Genomic DNA, 15992 nt, shown 5'->3' with positions numbered 1-15992 from the left:
GGCATGAGTCTGATCTCTGGTTGGGGAACTAAGATCCCACATGCCATGCAGTGTGGCCAAAAATAAAATAAACACCAGGAAGATATTTCTTCATTAAAAAAATAAAAGTTCAGAATTAAGACCTCTCTTTCCATTATGCAGTCAGTAATCCAAGCACCTGTCTCCAAGGATGCCACAGAATGAGTGGATTACAGAAACAGGGAGAACGGTTAAGCATGGGATGTGCCCAGTATAATGTGCTGGGCAGAGCAGGTAAAATAATGATTCACACCCTACATCTGATCTTGCAAAGAACTGCCAGGGAAAGTCTGAGTGGAAAAGCAGGGCACAATCTAGCCAGACACTGGCATGTATAACCACTTCTCCCCACCTCTAATCCTGACCAACAGAAAAATCATGAAGCTGTCCCAAGCTCAGGAACCAATGTGTGTCTACGCTGGGTGCCAACATATGTCAGGGGAAAGCATCTGAGAGCCACAGACCCTCAGGCTCCATGAGGCACCCTCGACTGGATCAAATACAGTGACCACTCCCTTCTGAACACACATGGGCATTTCTGATTGCCTCTCATGCCAACCAATTTTGACCACCTTTTGCTGTGTTATCAATAAACTGTAGGGGATCTTAACAAAAACCAGGTTTCTTCCTCTCCAAATTACAATCATTGATCAAAATCTTTGGCCTTTGCTATTAGAATTTAAAATGAGACTCTAGTTATATCTGAATCAATAAAGATGACTACATATGTGATGGATTTTTCACTGCAGGATCTCAAAAAGTCTTGCAATCCTGAGCTTTGATTTCAACCATTTTTCACACAGAAAGGTTGACACCTTTAGTGGGTCATGGAATCAATTCAGATAGAAATGAAGTAAAATATCACACAATACATCACTTACAGTAAGGAGAAGCATCACCTTAAATATTACACAGAAAATCTTCCTTTGCAGAGGGCCACACTCACAGTGGAAGAAATTGTGGATCAGCTGCCAAGTATGAACCTCTCCCACCCATTCCTTACCTGTGGACAACTTTCCTGGGCACATGGGTGCTGCCCCGAGCAGACAGTGGGGGCTTTGGTCACCCAATAAAGTGACAGGGCAGTGAAAGGACATCTTTAATCCTTGACCAAAAAAGAGGGTAGCAGTGGACGCACCAATACCATTACATGAATTCAACGTCTTCTCTCGCTGTGGCTCTCACGTCAAGCTCCCACCATCTTTTTCTCCTTTCCTTTCTATGAAGATCTTCAAACTGAAGTCTTCACTTCCTATATTTATTTTCTCAACTTCTATCCACTCCTCCACCTTCTGCAAACTGGCTTCCACTCCCCAAAGGCCACCAAAACTGTTCTGGCTAGGATCATTACTGACATCCCTCTTGAAAGTCAAATGGCTTTCAGACATCATCCTGTATGATTATTTCAAAACTCCTCAGTAATTCATTAATCGTAAAAATAGCAATGATGGACAATGTGTGTTGAGACAGCGTTTCCCGATGAACATTTAATGCTGCACACTGTCCTGAGCATTTTATGTGAGCTGTCTCATAACCATCTTGCAGGTGGCCATTATGATTTTTCTCACGTAAGGATGAGGGACCTAGGCTTAGACAGTCTAAGGAAGGTCCCTCGGCTGGAGTGTGGCAGTGCTGAGACTTGAATTCAGGTCTTTCTGACTCCAGGCCCAGGGCTCTTGCCACCTCTCCTCCTTGGGCTCCGGCATCACAGCTCTCTACCTGGAGCTTCTGCTTCTCCAGCTGTCCTACACTGGCCCCTCTACAGTCTCCCTTTCTCATTACCTCAAAGAACCTTCAAATCTATCTCCTTAACTCAGACTTTTCTCCTAAACTCCAAACATGTGGCTGCCTATGGGCCTTTCTCACCCAGATGCCCTGGGGACATCCAAGAATCGAGAGGACCTAAAGAGAGTTTCCTTTCCTTTCCTCTCATGGTACCTCTTGCTTCTGTTCTTCCGTTTATTTATTCATTCAAATATTTGGGAGTGCTTACAAGGTGTCAGGCAATACTCCAGCAATACTAGAAATACCTAGAACACAATGGACCAAGTCCCACTCTTACTCTAGTGGAGGATGCAGATCATGAACAAATACATACACAATGTCAGGTGGTGAAATGTGCTATGAAGAAAACAAAAATGTGGTAAGGGGTGAGAGAATGACACGGTGTTTCGAAGGGCTGTCTCCTCAAGAAGCAGAGGGATACGGATGTGGTGGTTAACAGTGCCTCTGTCTCTTAGCTGTCCAAGATGGGAAGTTTGTGGGTGTGCTCAACTTTGCCCTCTGGCTCACTGCACACATTCACTTTCCACCAACTCATGCCTCTTTCACCTAAACCCTCCATACTGTACTGGCTTGGCTCGAAGATCAACGTCTCTGAGTCTGCACCTGGTTTTGGTCTTTTCCCCCTACACTGAGCCTTATCTTGCTGCCAAAATAATCTTTCCAAAACAAAAATCTGTTCATGTTTTCTGCTTGCTGTAAATCTCTCACTGGTATTCATTTCCTACAGGATAGAGTCCCTGATTCTAAGAGAGATTTTCAGTTCCCTGTATTCTGGGTCCATCTTCCCTTTCCCTGTCTCGTCTCCTGCCACACCCCTGGTGAATACACCATGTTCTTCCCCTCTACCTGTCTTGGCACACACAAGCTGTTTCTCTCACTCAGAACACTTCTCACACTCCCACCCGCAAATCCCTACACATCCTTCTGGATCAAATTCAATCACCCCCTTCTGTGAAGACTTCCTCAACTCCCCAGCCAGAATTGTTCACTTTTCCCCATCTTCCAGTTGTTCTATGGCTATGCCTCTACTGTCATATTTGTAATACTCTGATATAAGGGTCTGGGTTTCATTCCTTCAATAAATACTTTTGAGCACCCACCATGTGCCAGCCATCATTCTCAGTGGATGTAGCTATGGATACAGCTATAAGTGAGGCCAAACAAGATCTCAGCTCTCATGGAGATTATGCTCTAATACAGTATGTCTCCTACATTGGGCTGAACCCATGTCTCCAGTGGTATTAACAAGCCCCTATTTTGTGTTCAATGTATAGCTTCACCTTGGCAGATCCCAAGGAAAGAGAGAAGAATGTGACAGGCTATTCACTGACTGAGATCACCTATGCCATGAATCTGATCCATGGTAGGCAGTGAACAAATATTTTTGGATGAAGGAAATTGTGGAAATTATTTTACTTCCCACTCTGTGGACAAGAGAATAAAGAAATAGAACAATTAATTCATATCCCACGAACAATGAGCCTTTGAATCCCACAAATCTAGACAAATTCAGAACACACTTTGTTCTGAATCACAAGAGGCTTCTTTTCACTACATTAGCAACACTCCCGTTTTTAAATTTAATGTAAAGTGTAGATGAAAGAATCCTGCTGTTGCTGCTGCTCAGTCACTCAGTTATGTCTGACTCTTTGAGACCCTTGTGGACTGTAGCCCTTCAGGCTCTTCTGTCCATGGAATTTCCCAGGCAAGAATACTGGAGTGGGTTGCTGTTTCCTCCTCCATGTGACCTTCCTAACCCAGAGATCAAAAGCTTGAAAATTCTGCTGTTAGGCAGTAATGTCTTCAGAGCTCAACATGGGAAAGTCCATCATTTAAGACCTGTAATGGTCTGTTTTCTCAACTATAATAAGAGTGGGGCTTGGTCTCTGTGTTTAAGTACTTTTAGTGCTTAGAATAGGGCTTGGCACCTCAGAGGAACTCATAAATATTTCAATGAATAAATGAAGGGACAAACAGAGAGGAAGAGGCATGATGAAAGAAGAGATCTCCAGGGAGAGGGAGTTAATTCATTTTCAGCCTTCTTGATTCTTGGGTGTCCATGGGACATCTAGGTGTGAAAGGCCAATAGACAGAAACACATTTGGGGTCAACAGATGGTGCATTCCAAGGAAAGACTGAACAACTCTTTGAGGGGGTCACTTTGTTTGAATAAAAACAATATTAAGAATCCCAATACATATAAATAAATAAAACAGAATAGGTAAAAGCAAAAATAAAGATATGATAAAACTTTTACACTCTGCAGAAAAGAAATAGCTTTTGACACTAAAGGGGGAAAATTAAATTAAAATAAGCAAATAAAACACAACAATCTAGAATAGCAAGAACAGAATTTAAAACCAGGCAAAGTCAGTATCATTTAGCAAAGACTGAAATAAAAAATAGATGAATCTCAAAGGTCAATTCCTTGGATATATTTTTTATGCCATCAAATGGTGAATATATGAAAATTATATAGAAATCAGTAAGATTCTGGATGAACTATTCCAGGTCTACACACACTCTACTACAGTCAGAAAGAGAATATTTATTAAACAGGCAGCAAGTATTTAAAGCCCCCAGGTGTTTATGTTCTTTGGGCCAAGAGTCCCACTTCTAAGACCTTATCTTAACAAAATAGTTCAACTGTATGCACCATAGAAGCATCAAAACATCTGAAAGGAAAACTGAAAAAAAAAAAAAAACCCAAATGTCCAACATTCAGTGAAGAGTTAAACCAATGAGGGTAGTTATACACCATGGAATATCATGTAACCACAAAAAATATCAATCTGATGGTTCAGCAAAAACAGAAAGAAAGTATATAAGACAATGCTAAATTGAAAAGTAGAATATAAAATGATTATGGACACTCTGTATCTATGTGTAAAATTTATTCAAGGAAGAAAGACAATTAAAAGTAAATGACTGAGGATTTAAAGATGGCGGAGGCGTAGGTGGACATGGAGTACATCTCTCTCCACGGATAAATCAGGAATACACCTTCAGACACAGAAGTGCGTGCAGAACACCAGCTGAGAGCAGACAGGAGTGCCTGACCAGTGGAAAAGAATATATAGAACCAGACAAAACTCAGTAGGATGAAGGAACTAGGGGCAAAAACAGGAGTGTTAGCAAGACTGGACCTGCCCTCAGCGGGTGGGGGAACTGAAGCAAGGATCTGATCCCCATATCAGGGCAACTGTCTGAGTCAGAGGAGAAACATTTAAGTCTGAGAGGGAAACAGCTGATCTGTGGTAGCCTAAATGGAAGGAGAGTCAGACAGTCCTTGCTGCAGCCATACATATTCTGGAAAGGGATGAGGTCCCCTGGAAGGTGCAGTGGCTGGGAGCTGGAGTTTAGGGATTGTGGAGCAATCCCAGGGCAAGGGCTGCTGTTGATTGCGGAGAGACAGATCGAGGGGATGTGAGGGAGGAGACTGTGGTGAGAAATGCCTATGGAGGAAAGCTGGGCAGCCGTGGAAGCAAGGCGATACTGCATAGTGGGTGGAGCCATCACCGTAGCCTCTCTCTCCCTACAATAGCCAGCAGTGGCAGCTGAACAAGAAAAGCTGGCCCAGAGAGTGCCTGACGCACTGAACTACAGAATAGGACCCCACCCAGGGTGCTCCTTTAAGTGCCTGACACCCCGATCTACAGAGTAGGATCCAAACCAGGGGGTCCTCTCTATGTGCCTGATGCACCAAACAACAGAGAAGGACCCCAGGCAAGGAAGCCTTGTAAGTGCCTGAACGGGCAGAGCTATGGAGAAAGACTGGCCAAAGAGGCCTTCTGATCACCAGCTACAAGAGAATCGAAGAAAGACTCTCTGATAGGGACATAACTCCTACAGCAAAGGCAGTCCATGTCCCTGCACATTTGGTGCCTCCAGGGTCCCTGCAAGCCAAGCAGCTGCACCACCTTCATGTTCAACTCTCACTGGGGCAGAGCTGCCACAGACAAAAAAAAGGCTTGCGTCTATGCATGCAGGGTTGCTTCGGTCGTGTCCAACTCTTTGTGGCCCTGTAGACTGCGGTCTGCCAGGCTTCTCTGTCAGGGGGTTCTCCAGGCAATACAGGAAGTATTGGTCAATACTGGTTGCCATACCCTTCTGTTGCTGCTGCTAAGTCACTTCAGTCATGTCCGACTCTGTGCAACCCCATAGATGGCAGCCCACTAGGCTCCTCTGTCCCTGGGATTCTCCAGGCAAGAATACTGAGGTGGGTTGCCATTTCCTTCTCCAATGCATGAAACTGAAAAGTGAAAGTGAAGTCGCTCAGTGATGCCCGACTCTTAGCGACCCCATGGACTGCAGCCTACCAGGCTCCTCCGTCCTTGGGATTTTCCAGGCAAGAGTACTGGAGTGGGGTGCCACTGCCTTCTCTGCCATACCCTTCTAGAGCATTATATTTCCTGCTGTCCTAGCCATCAACTCCCCTGAGTACCTGGTGCTGCCAGAACCCCTTCGACCCAAGCAGCTGCACCACCTCCACACCTGGCCCTCACAGGGGCAAACCCAAGTGCTCCAGGGCATCCTCAAGAGCAAACCCCAGGGGACGACCCACATGCAGAAGTGGAAATAAAACCACAATTGAAACCCAGAGGCAGTGTGGCTAAGGAAGAAGACCTCAAACCTTCCCACCAGCTGTATAAGCTTCAGATTAAATCCACATGATCAACTAGGCAGACTCTGTGTCTATAGAATATATAAAAGAACATTGAGAGCTTTCACAAAATAAAATGCACCAGTTCTGATAGCCGTGGACATTGGAGGCAAGAACACATAGACGTAGGACAAGATTAGAATCTAAGCCGCCCCCACAACAGATCCAGAGATCAGCACAGTGACAGGTCCAGAGATCAGCACAGTGTTGGAGGGCCTCCGTGGGAGGTAAGGTGGACTGTGACTCCCAGTGAAGGAAAGGACTCTGAGAGAAGTGACTCAAGAAAAACATCTATTATTCCTATGTTTTGACTTGTTCTGTAGATTCTTTGGATTTTTTTTCCCCTTTTCCCCTCCTCTGTTGTAGTTGTCAAATTTATTGGCACTATGAAATCTAATTCAGCTTTTGAGCTTTTTTCTTTTCTCAGCCACATTTTTTTATTGTTGTTATAAACCTCTGCCTCTACATTGGGCTTTTGCAGTTCTGTGGAGTTTTCCTTGTTTTTTTCCTTTTTCTCTCTTTTTAGCTTTAATTAATTTTTCTACATTTATTCCTTTGTTTGCTTTTCCTACTGTTACTTTCCCCTTGCAGTTAATCTTTAATGTATATAAATCTTCTTTATCTACCTATATTTCACCTTGCATATCTATTCTTTGTTTCTTTTCTTTCTTTCCTTTCCTCTCAATATATTTGTTAGTTTTATTTTCTTCGCTTTATTCCCCAATTGGCACTTTGCTTTAGTTTTATTTTCCAGTTTGTGCTTTAGTAAGTTTTGCTCTTAACTGGTAGATATAATTTTTGGCTTCCTTTATTCACCAGATCAACCTATTGTACTTTATTTTTGTTGGACTCTTGATTTTGATTATGTGTGTATATGCATATGTATATATTCAGTCACACTTTTTTATATTCAGTCACACACATATAATTTTTGATTTTGTTTGTTTAACAGGTCAATCTACTGTACTTTGTTTTAATTGGACTGTTTTTACTTTGCTTATGGGTGCATATGTGTATGTGTATATTCCATTATTTTAATTATTATTTATCTGATTTTGTAACTTCCATTTGTCTGGGGTTCATCTTTGGTTTCTCACTTTGGGGTATCTGTTTTAAGCTCACTTAATGCCATAACAAATCACTTGTGAAATCTTCATTTCTAACCAGAGATCAAGCCCCGAGCCTTTTGAGTGGGAGCACTGACTCCAAGACCCTAGAATACCTGAGTATTAACACTAGGGAGTATCAAATAGTGAGAACTCACACAAAGGAAACCACTTGAGTACAAGACCCAGCATCACCCAACCCCCAGTAGCATCCTAGTAGCATCCTGTGCAGGACACCTCATCTAAACAACAAACAATAAAAATACAAACCCAATCATCAGCAGACAGGATTACCACCTCACTCAGCCTTGCCCAACAGAGGACAAACACACACACACACACACACAAACTCAGTATAAATCTCACTCTATCTGAAGCTTACACAAACCACTGGACCAACCTTAGGAGGCCAAAAACCAAAAGAAAGAAAGAATTCAACCCTGAAGCCTGGGAAAAGGTGACCTCAAACACAATAAGTTAAAAAAATTATGAAAAGGCAGATAAATACTACACAAATGAAGGAACAAACTAGAAAAACAGAAGTCCAAATAAATGAAGAGGAAATAGGCAAATTCCCTGAAACAGAATTCAGAATAATGATAGTAAAGATGATCAAAAATCTTGAAAACAAAATGGAGAAAATACAAGAATCAATTAACAAAGATCTAGAAGAATTAAAGAAAAAACATACAGAGACATACAACACAATTACTGAAATTAAAAATACTCTGGAAAGAATCAATAGCATATTAATAGAATATCTGAAGCAGAAGAACGAATCAGTGAGCTGGAAGATAAAATGGTGGAAATAATTTCTGAAGAGCAGAATAAACTCTGGGACAATATCAAATGCACCAACATTCAAATTACAGGGGTCCCAGAAGACGAGAAAAAGAAAGGGTATGAGAAAATTTTTGAAGAGATTATAGTTGAAAATTTCCCCAACATGGAAAAGGGAATAGTCTATCAAGTCCAAGAGGCACAAAGAGTCCCATACAGAATAAACCCAAGGAGAAACACACCAAGATACATACTAATCAAACTAACAGAATAAACACAAAGAAAGAATCTTAAAAGCAGCAAGGGAAAAGCAACAAGTAACATACAAGGGAAACCCCATAAGTTTAACAGCTGATCTTTCAGCAGAAACTCAGCAGGCCAGAAGGGAATGGCAGGATATATTTAAAGTACTGAAAGGGAAAAATCTATAGCCAAGATTACTGTACCTGGTAAGGATCTCATTCAAAATTGATGGAGAAATAAAAAGCTTTTCAGACAAGCAAAAGTTACGAAAAGTTAAGAGAATTTAGTACCACCAAACCAGCTTTACGACAAGTGTTAAAGGGACTTATATAGTCAAGAAATACAAGAGAAGTAAAAAGATCTACAAAATCAACTTCAAACAATTAAGAAAATGGCAATAGGAATGTATATATCAATAATTACTTTAAATGTAAATGGATTAAATGCTCCAACCAGAAAACACAGACTGGCTGAATGGATACAAAAACAAGACCCATATATATGCTGTCTACAAGAAACCCACTTCAGACCTAAAGACACATATAGGCTGAAAGTGAGAGGATGGAAAAATATATTCCATGCAAATGGGAAGCAAAGAAAGCTGGAGTAGCAATCCTTATATCAGACAAAACAGAGCTTAATATAAAGAATACTACAAGAGATAAGGAAGGATAGTTCAATTTACTTCAGTCACTCAGTTGTGTCCGACTCTTTGAGACCCCACAGACTGCAGCACGCCAGTCCTCCTTGTCCATCACCAACTCCTGGAGTTTACCCAAACTCATATCCATTGAGTTGGTGATGCCATCCAACCCTCTCATCCTCTGTCATCCCCTTCTCCTCCTGCCTTCAATCTTTCCCAGCATCAGGGTCTTTTCAAATGAGTCAGCGCTTCACATCAGGTGGCCAAAGTATTGGAGTTTCAGCTTCAACATAAGCTTCCAATGAACACTCAGGACTGATTTCCTTTAGGATGGACTCGTTGGATCTCCTTGCAGTCCAAGGGATTCTCAAGAGTATTCTCCAACACCACAGTTGTAGCATCAATTATTCGGCACTCAGCTTTCTTTATAGTCCAACTCTCACATCCATACATGACTACTGGAAAAACCTTGACTAGACAGACCTTTGTTGGCACTACATAATGATCAAGGGATCAATCCAAGAGGAAGACATAATAATTGTAAATATCTATGCATCCAACATAGGAGTACCTCAATACATAAGACAAACACTAACAGACATAAAAGGAGAAATTGACAGTAACACAATAATAGTAGAAGACTTTAATTAGGAGACTTTAACAGAAAATTAATAAGGAAACACAAGTCTTAAATGATACATTAGATGAGATGGATCTCACTGATATCTTTAGGACATTCCATCCAAATGCACAAGAATACACTTTCTTCTCAAGTGTACATGGAACATTCTCCAGGATAGACCACATCTTGGATCACAAATCAAACCTGAGTAAATTTAAGAAAACTGAAATTGTATCAAGCATCTTCTCTGACCACAACACTATGAGACTAGATATCATTTATAAGAAAAAATCTGTAAGAAACACAAACACATGGAGATTAAACAATACATTTCTAAATAACCAACAGGTTACTGAAGAAATCAAAAGGGAAATCAGAAAATTTCTAGAAACAAATGACAATGAAAACACGATAACTCAAAACCTATGGGATGCAGCAAAAGCAGTTCTAAGAGGGAAGTTTATAGCAATACAATCCGACCTCAAGAAAAAGAAAAACATTGAATAGAAGACCTAATTTTACACCTAAAACAACTAGAAAAAGAAGAACAAAAAAATTCCAAAATTAGTAGAAGGAAAGAAATCATAAAGATCTGAGCAGAAATAAATAAAAAAAAATGAAAGAAACAATAGTAAAGATTAATAAAACTAAAAGCTGATTCTTTGAGAAGATAAACAAAATTGACAAACCTTTAGCCAAACTCATCAAGGAAAAAAGAAAGAAGGATCAAATCAACAAAATTAGAAATGAAAATGGAGAGGTTACAACAGACAATGGGGTGACCCCCCCATGTCACACATTGGCAAGGCTGGCAAAATTACAGGGTATCTCTGAAGAGGGCACCCTGGGGCAAGCACATCTCGCTCTGTTGAAGGGGATCCATGACCCTGTCACTCTACTGTCTGGAGGGGACCATAACCAAGAAAGAAAAGTTGTCATGTCAGGCAGCTTTCTGGACTTGGAGTTGTGTTAATGAATAAGTGATGACTTGCTGACCAGAAAAAAAAAGAGAGAGAGAGAGAGACTATTATGAACAACTGTATGGCAATAAAATGGATAACCTGGAAGAAATGGACAGATTCTTTGAAAAGTTCAATCTTTTAAGATTGAACTAGGAAGAAATAGAAATAATGAACAACCCAATTACAAGCACTGAAATTGAAGCTGTGATCAAAAATCTCTCAGAAAACAAAAACCCAGGACTAGATGGCTTCACAGGAGAATTCCATCAAACATTTAGAGAAGAGCTATTGCCTATCCTTCTAAAACTTTTTCAAAACTCTTTCAGAAAATTGCAGAGGAAGGAACACTTTCAAACTCATTCTACGAAGCCACTATCACACTGATACCAAAACCAGACAAAGACAACACACAAAAAAAGAAAACTACAGGCCAATATCACTGATGAACATAGATGCAAAAATCCTCAACAAAATTTTAGCAAACAGAATTCAGCAACACATCAAAAAGCTCATACACCATGATCAAGCTCGGTTTATTCCAGGGATGCAAGGATTCTTCAATATACGGAAATCAATCAATGTGATACACCACATTAACAACTTGAAAGATAAAAACCATATGATAATCTCAATAGATGCAGAAAAAGCCTTTGACTAAATTCATAAATGGGTATTTATGATTAAACTTTTAAATGCACATTAAAAAATGTGCATAGAAGGAACCTACCTCAACATAGTAAAGCCAATATATGATAAGCCTACAGCAAACATTATTCTCAATGGTAAAAAGTTGAAAGCATTCCCCCTGAGGTCAGGAACAAGACAAGGGTGTTCACTTTTACCACTATTATTCAACATAGTTCTAGAAGTCCTAGCTACAGCAGACAAGAAAAAGAAATAAAAGGAATTCAGATTGGAAAAGAAGAAGTAAAGTTCTCACTGTTTGCAGATGACATGATACTGTACATAGGAAACCCTAAAGATAGTATCAGAAAATTACTAGAGCTAATCAGTGAATTTAGCAAAGCTGCAGGATACAAAATCAATACATAGAAATCACTTGCATTTCTATATACTGACAATGAAAATACAGAAAGAAATTAAGGAATCAATCCTATTCACCATTGCAACAAAAAGAAGTATCTAGGAATAAATTTACCTAAAGAGACAAAAGAACGGTACACAGAAAATTGTAAGACACTAATGAAAGAAATCAAAGGTGACATAAACAGATGGAGAGATGTTCTGTGTTCCTGGGTAGGGAGAATCAATATTGTGAAAATGACTATATTAACAAACACAATCTACAGATTCAATGTGATCCCTATCCAATTACCAATGACATTTTTCACAGAACTAGAACAAAAAATTTCACAATTCATATGGAAACACAAAAGACCTGAATAGCCAAAGTGGTCTTGAGAAAGAAGAATGGAGTGGAGGAAACAAACTCCCTGACTTTAGATTATACTACAAAGCTACAGTCATCAAGACAGTATGGTACTGGCACAAAAACAGAAATATAGACCAATGGAACAAGATAGAAAGCTCAGAAATAAACCCATACACCTATGGGTACCTAATTTTTGACAAAGGAGGCAAGAATATAAAATGGGGCACACAGCCTCTTCAATAAATGGTGCTGGGAAAACTGGACAGCTACATGTAAAAGAATGAAATTAGAACACTCCCTAACACCAAACACAAAGATAAACTCAAAATGGATTAAAGACCTAAATGCAAGACCAGAAACTATAAAACTCTTAGAGAAAAACATAGGCAGAACACTTGATTACATAAATCAAAGCAAGATCTTCTATGACCCACCTACTAGAGTAATGGAAATAAAAACAAAAGTAAACAGGTGGGATCTGATTAAACATAAAAGCTTTTGCACAGCAAAAGAAACTATAAGCAAGGTGAAAAGACAACCCTCAGAATGGGAGAAAACAATAGCAAATGAGACAACTGACAAAGGATTAATTTCCAAAATATACAAGTAGCTCATACAACTCAATACCAGCAAAATAAACAACCCAATCAAAAAGTGGGAAAAAGACCCAAGCAGACATTTCTCCAAAGAAGACACACAAATGGCTAACAAACACATGAAAAGATGCTCAACATCGCTCATTATTAGAGAAATGCAAATCAAAACTACAATGAGATATCACCTCACATCAGTCAGAATGGCCATCATCAAAAACTCTACAAACAATAAATGCTGGAGAGGGTATAGAGAAAAGGGTGGCTCAGATGGTAAAGCATCTGCCTGCAATGCAGGAGACCCAGGTTTGATCCCTGGGTCAGGAAGATCCCCTGGAGAAGGAAATGGCAATCCACTCCAGTACTCTTGCCTGGAAAATTCTATGGATGGAGGAGCCTGGTGGGCTACAGTCCATGGGGTCGCAAAGAGTCGGACATGACTGAGCAACTTCACTTTCTTCTTTCTTTCCTGCACTGTCAGTGGGAATGTAAATTGATATAGCCACTATGGAAGAAGGTATGGAGATTTCTTAAAAAACTAGGAATAAAACCACATGACCCAGAAATCCCACTCCTAGGCATATACCCTGAGGAAACCAAAATTGAAAGACACATGTATCCCATTGTTCATTGCAGCACTATTTACACTATTTACAACAGATGAATGGATAAATAAGTTGTGGTACCTATACACAATGGAGTATTACTCAGCCATAAAAAGGAATGCCTTTGAGTCAGTTCTAATGAGGTGGATGAACCTAGAACCTATTATAGTGAAGTCAGAAAGAGAAAGATAAATATTGTATTCTAATGGATATATACAGAATCTAGAAAAATGGAACTGAAGAATTTATTCACAGGGCAGCAATGGAGAAACAGACAGAGAGAATAGACTTGTGGACATGGGGAGAGGGGAGGAGAGGGTGAGATATAACATGGAAACTTACATTACCATATGTAAAATAGATGGCCAAGGGGAATTTGCTGTATGGCTCAGGAAACTCAGACAGGGGCTCTGTGTCAACCTGGAGGGGTAGGATGGGGAGGGAGATGGGAGAGGGCTTCAGGAGGGAGGGGATATACGTATGCTGCTGCTGCTGCTAAGTCGCTTTAGTCGTGTCCGACTCTGTGAGACCCTGTAGACGGCAGCCCACCAGGCTCCCCCATCCCTGGGATTCTCCAGGCAAGAACACTGGAGTGGGTTGCCATTTCCTTCTCCAATGCATGAAAGCGAAAAGTGAAAGTGAAGTCGCTCAGTCGTGTCCGACTCCTAGCGACCCCATGGACCGCAGCCCACCAGGCTCCTCCGTCCATGGGATTTTCCAGGCAAGAGTACTGGAGTGGGGTGCCATTGCCTTCTCCAATTACTGAAGTCCAAGCACCCTAGAGCCCATTCTCTGCAGCAACAGAAGCCACTGCAATGAGAAGTCCATGCACTGCAACAAAGAGTAGCCCCCACTTGCTGCAAACAGAGAAAGCCCACATGTAGCAACAAAGACTGAGTGCAACCAAAAAAAATAAAATAAAATAAAGAAGTAAATGATCCAAAGTTGGTAATAAATATTAAGGCTGCTAGATAATAAATTTTCTTTTTAGAAGGTCTGTTTTACTAGTAACAATAATTGCTAATACTTATGGAAGACTTTCAATACTAACTACTTTAAATGTTCATTTTCTCATAACAAGCCTATTAATACTATTAATACTCTTATCTTACAGATTAAAAAAAAAAAACACCAAACGGTTTAGAGAGAGTCACTGACCAAGATCACATGGGGATTAGGTGGGAGATCTGAGACTAGATGCTGGTCTGGCTCATATCAAAGTCCAGGCTTTTAATCACTCTGTGATACTTCTGCTTAGTTTTATTTTCCAGTTAAAACATGTATTGTTTAAAAAATAAGGTCAGAGTAAAATCAAATGCCATTTCCTTTCTACTGAAAGAGGTGCTGAGACCTTCAGTGGGTTGGCTGTAAGTCTTAGAAATCAGTGTGTTGAGAAGTGGAGGAGAGGGATGGCCAACACAGAGATGTCAAGGGCTCGGACCAGAGGGGAGGGAGCAAACACAGACCCCACCATGGTACGCACCTCTTCGAGTGCTTTGCCTACATAATTCTCCTTCTTGACAGCCTCTTGGAGCTCCATGGCCTGCTGCACGTACATTTTCCCAGCTAGGATTTCATTCTCCAGCATGGAGAGCTCCTTCAACGAAATGGGCCAATTCAACCTTTCTAATGCCTCGTTCAAAGCTGCCTTGTTTTCTAAGTACCGCATTGGTTTGTTTGCATCTAACCTAGAGGAGGGAGAAGAAAGAGAAAAGTAATGTGATCATAACAGAAAACATATGGAAAGATGGTTTTTCAGTCAACCCTCCCCTGAGAAACATCTGTCGGAGCAGATGTCAGGTGTTGACAGAATTGCAGCCACGCCTTCTTGTCCACTGGGGCTTTGGTAGTTTGCACAAGTTAAAAATAATCATCTCTGAGTCATGGAAGGCCCTTTTCCCCATTATTTAATTTGATGGTCTGATTTTATAGAACTTTGTTACACGAGTTTTTTTTTTTCCAACAATTTTTTTTCAGCATGTTTGGAACCCATTCCTTTCTACTTAGGTCTAACGTTTGGCAGAAGCAAAAGCAAGTTTCAAAGAGATTTCACACAGCTATGTCTAGCAGTGACTCTGGAAAACAAGTAAACACTAAACCCAAATATTTGTCTCAGTGCAATAATTCTTCTAATAGCTCATTTTAGCTACCTTTATCTCCTGTCCTCTTGTAAGCCTAAATAGGCCTATATTTTCCGGTTTCACTGATTTGGTTCACAAAGAACAGAAGCCAAACTTTCTATCAGCTGATGAACAGGCTGCATGATTCCAGGGAAAGCCAGTGGGGTGTGGAGGGCCCAAGTTCTAAATTCTATTTCCAGTCCCAGCTACTTCTGAGTCAGATATTCATGGAAGGAGGTACAGAGAGGGCGATGGATAGATTGAGTGAGGGAGATATGGGGAGAAGAACATTTCATAATTATCATTCTCTTATTGCTGAAGGTGTCACGTCTTTTTATTTTTTTAAGTGTGTGTTGTGTGTGTTGGAAGAGCACACTGTAAACCCAGCACAATCACAGGACTCAATTCACAGATAAACTTGTCTCCAGAAGACAGCAAAAATCCTTATTAAAAATCTAA

At 40.5% G+C, this 15992-nt stretch overlaps 1 protein-coding gene across 12 annotated transcripts in view; it reads right to left on the bottom strand.

The window, feature by feature from the left end:
- VWA3B (von Willebrand factor A domain containing 3B) overlaps positions 1–15992 on the bottom strand; it is a 166395-nt gene that overhangs the window by 24960 nt on the left and 125443 nt on the right. For all 12 annotated transcript variants that reach the window (XM_059891646.1, XM_059891645.1, XM_059891640.1 and 9 more), the window contains one exon: positions 14897–15101. In XM_059891646.1, coding sequence (XP_059747629.1) covers positions 14897–15101 — 205 coding nt within the window. The remainder of the gene's footprint in view (positions 1–14896; positions 15102–15992) is intronic.

Source organism: Bos taurus, chromosome 11, assembly GCF_002263795.3.
Source record: "Bos taurus isolate L1 Dominette 01449 registration number 42190680 breed Hereford chromosome 11, ARS-UCD2.0, whole genome shotgun sequence".
In the NCBI taxonomy this organism is placed as follows: domain Eukaryota; kingdom Metazoa; phylum Chordata; class Mammalia; order Artiodactyla; family Bovidae; genus Bos; species Bos taurus.
The sequence above is the reverse complement of the archived record's forward strand: the minus strand, read 5'-3'. Positions and strand labels throughout refer to the sequence as shown.